Consider the following 5547-nt stretch of genomic DNA (forward strand, 5'->3'; position numbering starts at 1 on the left):
CTACTTACTACTTGTACTACTATTCCTACTTCATGGTTTTTCACTTATCGCAGGGTTTTGCGGCACGGATCCCCCGCGATAAGTATTTCTGATAACAACTAATGCTAAATTGTTCAAACCTGCAGGAGCATCTTTTCAACCCGTCCATGTTCTGCAGATCACTCAGAATAATTCTCATTCACTCGACAGAGTCCATTAAATAATTTACGCTTCCTATATACAAATATTTAGGTTTAAATTGTCAGTTTTATACCAATAAGCATATCAAGGGTAGTGGGGTGGTTCAGCGTCTTGCCCACGGACACTTTGGAGCGCTCCAGGGGATCGGACAGTTTCCCCAATCTTAAACTTGCCCTCTTCTGTCATTTCACAGACAATCTTTTTGTGATTAATCAGAAGAAACCTGATAAAGACGAGATCACTGTGAACCGTTTGCATCATTCCAAACCTCGGATTGTATCTACAATATTTCAGTGTGCATTTCCTTTTAAGAGCCAAAGACAGGAGGCAACACTTCACACGATGCCGTTTCTGTGATATTTACACTCCTTCCTGTTTGTTTTATTTTCCAGGAAAGTTAACAAGTGTTACCGGGGCCGCTCATGTCCCATCATTGTCCACTGCAGGCAAGTACAACATTCACCAAGGCTGTCTGTATTTTATTCTTCTTCGTGTGGTTAAAAGTCACGTTTAAGCTGAATGTCTGTTTGTGTGAGTTCTGCGTGTAAACCAGTGAGACGGGCTTTTTAATGCAGACGAATGCTCTGTTTACTCCGACCGCTTTAAAAGCCACACTTGGTGCTCATCAGCACGTGGACGGGGGAAGCATCTGAAATGAGAAATTGTAAAGCAAGTGTTTTATGATGATGAACTGCCCATGGCGGAGCGTAACTTTTAATTGGAGGCACTTCAAAGTTTGCGGTGTCGCGGTCGGGGCCTGCGGGGGAGAAGGAGGGAGCGGTAAATCCAGGTAGACGGGACTGCAGCTGTTGTGTTTGCATATGGATGTGTAATCACATCTGCGTACCCCCACCACCTGAGGAGATGACTCACACCAGTTAGATGCATTTAAATCAGCATTTAGCTGAGTTGATTCTTATTTTACTTTTTATAAAAAACATAATCTTCTGATTAGATCAAAGAAAACCTCGCACAAAGTGATTTATTATTTAAAACGTTAGAATGGCTCCTCCAGACATTAGGATTGTCTTCACGGCACAGATTGATCATCCTGCTTGCTTCACCGAATTGTTATAAAAAAAAACAGTTACAGTTTAAAAAAAAGAGTCAGTTGGTTTAGTGATTTCTTGTTGTCATTTTTAATATTTTATAAAACATGAAAACAAAGGGTGGACTGCTCGCTTCAGGTCCAAGGTGAGGTTCTGCCTCAAGTGGAGGAGTTCAAGTATCTCTGGGTTTTGTTCACGAGTGAGGGAAGAACGGAGCGTGAGATTGACGGACGGACTGGTGCAGCATCTGCAGTATTGCGAATTCTGTACTGGTCCGTTTTGGTGAAGAGGGAGCTGAGCTGTAAGGCAAAGCTCTCTGTTTACTGGTCGATCTACGTTCCTCCCCTCACCTGTGGTCATGAACTCTGGTAAGGATGCTCCCTGGGCGCCTCTCTAGGGAGGTGCTTCAGGCATGTCCGACTGGGGGGAGGCCCCTGGGAAGACCCAGGATACGTTGGAGAGACTACGTCTCTCTGTTGGCCTGGGATGGGTCCTCCGAGAAGAGCTGGAAGAGGCGGCTGTGGAAAGAGATGTCTGGACCTCCCTGCTCAAGATGCTGCCCCTGAGACCTGACTTCAGAGCAAGTGGGAGATGATGGATGGATGGATGAAAACAAATGAAATAGTTTAGATGTTTGACACATGTTGTTGTGAAAGTTTAAAAGCGCTCGTTGGGAGTGAAACGTGCAGAAATGCAGGAGCACTTTCAGTAATCAGCTGCTCAGAAGCTGCTGGGCCATAATTTCATTTCAGCTGTTTTCTTTTTTCTTTCCTCCTGGCCAAACATAAAGTAAAGGAACACCAACAGAGCAACAAATATTGTTGTTATTATTCATACAGTTGTTTAATGTGTCTTACATTGAGTTGAAAAGAAGGTCCTTCCAGTGACATGAACGTGCTGAATTATTATTAGTAGAACATCTTTAATTCATCGCTGGGTTTTAAAAGTAGACGCTCACTGACAGCTACACCATCCCAAAAGCTGAATCCTTACCAAACCATGTTCAGGTCAGCGCTTACGAAGAGCGAGTGTGGAGACTTTTATTTCTAAACGGTTTCTCCCAGAGCCAACACTGCCGAGCCATTTATCGCCCTAATGTACACTGAGAGCAGAGCGAAGCAATCAGCGAGAGGAGAGAGCCAACAGAAGAGTGCATTTGCCAAAACTTCCTAATCACACACAGCTTTCTCCATTTATTCTTCTTCGGTTAGAGCGCACCTGTGCTGCTATTAATTTACTGCATGAAAAATAACCTTTTTTAGTCTGTTGGAGGAATCCAGTCCCACCAGTTTGCACACTGCAGGTTTTACTGCACATCTTACCAAGACATGAAATAAAGGGTGCAGACATCAGACTATAATGCTTTAACTAAGTTTAGATTACAAAATGTTCTCACATACATTACTGTAATTAATTATTTTTTTTATGAACAAAGAAATAACTCCTGCCCAAACGTCAGGGTTATGAGCATAACTTGAAAATAAGCAACATCCTAACTTCCATTTGGTGTGTGTCTGCACCCTAAGCATAAGAAAGGTCACTGCCTCTCAGCCAAAAGGTTGCTGGATCGAATCCCAGCAGGGGGGCCTTTCTGGGTGGAGTTTGCATGTTTTCTCCATGCATGCATGGGTTTTCTCCAAGTAGGTTTTAGGAGAATTGGTAACTCTAAATTGTCTCTTTTGTCTTGTTTGTCCCGTTTAACAAAGTGCATGGGCAAGGGTACAGTTTTTCAAGCTGCGCACATAATAATAGGACACAATTTTCAAAAGCGGCCCCTCACATTGTGGCTACATGGCTCATGGGATCACAAACACTCAAGAGTTCAGTGAGACCACAATGTAAAATCTGTCTAGTGTCTTGCAGTTTAGTCTCCAACAAGACACCCCCTTTATTCCTCAGGAAGTCCTTATGACTGTTTGGTCCAAAGACATGTTTTAATTGCCTTGATTTTGAAAAAAAATAATCCAACTTCGTGGTTTTCAAATCTTCCTCATGCAATGAACTTTGATTTGGAGAAAGTTCTTGTTCAGGGAGGGTTTTGGCTTTGATCAAAGAGTTTTACCTTCATTTGTAATAATCGGGAATCAAAGATGGTTTTAAGAAGTGATATCGAGTCAGGGCAGGGATATCTGTTGCTTCTCAGCGGTACTGGCTGTAATCCTACCCCATATGTGCAGAATGTTCTCAGGATTTTGTATTTATTATTGTGATGTTATTTGATATTCTTTGCAAATTTATACAGGAAGGCTATTTCACCTTGTTGTCATGTAACCCCAGTTGAGATGTTCTGCCAAATTTTCCCCCTAAAGATACTTTTATTTTTTCTGTTCCAGTTCTTGTTTGCATTTTCAGTTCGTTTAGAATTAGGTGTTCAACAGATGTGAATAAGCTAAGATATATTTAAATAATGTAAAGGGATGATTTTGATTAAATGCATTGCCTGATAACAAACAAAATATCTTAGCTGCTAATAAGAAAATTATTGAAAATTAAAAAATGAAACTAAAGCTGTTCCACTCTGTGTTCTTGCATCTGCAGTGATGGTGCTGGAAGAACCGGAACCTACATCCTGATAGACATGGTCCTCAACAGGATGGCTAAAGGTGGGCATCGTCTTTCCTCTCCGTCTCTCATCACGTTCTTCCCTCCTGCCATTGTGGAGACCCGGTTACCATGGCAACATGTCATCATCTTCATGCACTAACTATACATGGGAAAAATGAGAATAACCTGTTATCAGTGTTGTTTTTTCTGTTTTTGATGATGATATTAAGGTAACTGGAGAAACAATAAGTACAACTGATGACATTTTCCATTCACACAGTCACATTCTGCCTCCGAGCCAGAAAAAAAACAAAAACGTTTTTACACTGCGTTACATTTAGTAGTTACTGTTTAAATACTCCTAATGAGTTTCTATTTCATTACCTCTGTTGGCACTTTAGTGTCATAATGCAGCTTTTTTTCGTCTCCTAATACCAACAAAACCCAGTTAAGCTCAATTAAATCCAGAGGAAGAGTAAATGTGAATTACACAACAACACAAAGTACTGATACAAACACTGACCCCAGACACATTTGTTGAATATGATGCTAATACTGGAAAAAACAACGTCTGCATTTCATACTCGTTTGCAATGGTCGGTGTGATTCTAATAAGTTTTATTGATTGTTTACTTTGTGGCTCAGTGGAGATTTGGTGGGTAAATAATGATTTAAGCTGCAGCAGACTGACTGGACACTGAAGCTGTCAATCATTTTCACACACAAATGCAGAAACGATGCCCCTGATTATAATTACCCAGATCCAACCACAGACAATTTAGTTACTCTTGGATTTTCTTGGACATTTTTTAACAGCTACACTGCTGAATATGTTTATCTTAAGCTATTTTCTCCCACAGGTTTGTTGTTGTTGTTTACAAATTACAATCTGAAAACCTGTAAATTTCAAAACAGTGAAGTTGTCATGCCAGGTCCATAGGTGGCGATGTAAAGATAAGCAACATGTCAAAATGTAAGAGAAGAGCTTTCTGAATATGGCTCACCTCTACAGTAAAACATTTTTCTCATCATCTCATCTCAACAAAATGACACAGTCAAGTATTTGTCAGTGTGAGTTGGGTTTCAGTGTGTGATCAATATGATTAAGTTTATAGAAACATATTTGGTTAAGACAGTATCTGCTGTGGCTACTGGAAACTAGTTGATTCTTGACAGATGAGATTGTGTGCATGTGTCAAACTTCAGCTCTACATCTCTTAAGACAGGTTGGATATGCCCTCAACAAAAATGGAAGAGGGTTTGAGACATCCACAAAGGTTTTGTGAGATGTATTGTTGGACGAGTCTCAATTTCAAGTGACACGTTGTTGACTGGTGGCGCGGTGACACAGTTGTTAGAGCTGTTGCCTCTCAATGAGCAGGTCGCCTGATCAAATCCCAGCCGTGGTCTTTCTGGGTGGAGTTTGCATGTTCTGTCTGTGCATGTGTGGGTTTTCTCCGGGTACTCCAGTTTCCTCCCACAGACCAGAAACATGCATGTTAGTCTGATTGGTAACTCTAAATTGTCCCTAGGTGAGTTAGAGAGAGTGAATGGTTGTTTATCTCTGTGTCCCTGTCCCTGATTGCTGGATATGGGCACCAGTGACTCCTGCAACCCGAGAATGAAAAAGAGGGTCAAGAGGAAGTAAGGAGGTCAGAAGGAAGGAGGTCTGAAGGAAGGTCAGAAGGTAGGAAGATTAGGGAGGGAGGGAGGGAGGGAGGGAGGGAGGGAGGGAGGAAGGAAGGAAGGAAGGAAGGAAGGAAGGAAGGAAGGA

General features: G+C 41.6%; 1 protein-coding gene across 1 annotated transcript in view; it reads left to right on the plus strand.

Moving 5' to 3' along the window:
• Positions 1-5547, plus strand: part of LOC119414310 (receptor-type tyrosine-protein phosphatase N2) — a 243793-nt gene that overhangs the window by 228564 nt on the left and 9682 nt on the right. Inside the window, exons 20-21 of the mRNA XM_037681405.1 lie at positions 573-626; positions 3768-3832. Coding sequence (XP_037537333.1) covers positions 573-626; positions 3768-3832 — 119 coding nt within the window. The remainder of the gene's footprint in view (positions 1-572; positions 627-3767; positions 3833-5547) is intronic.

Source organism: Nematolebias whitei, chromosome 9, assembly GCF_014905685.2.
Source record: "Nematolebias whitei isolate Nwh7 chromosome 9, NemWhi1, whole genome shotgun sequence".
In the NCBI taxonomy this organism is placed as follows: domain Eukaryota; kingdom Metazoa; phylum Chordata; class Actinopteri; order Cyprinodontiformes; family Rivulidae; genus Nematolebias; species Nematolebias whitei.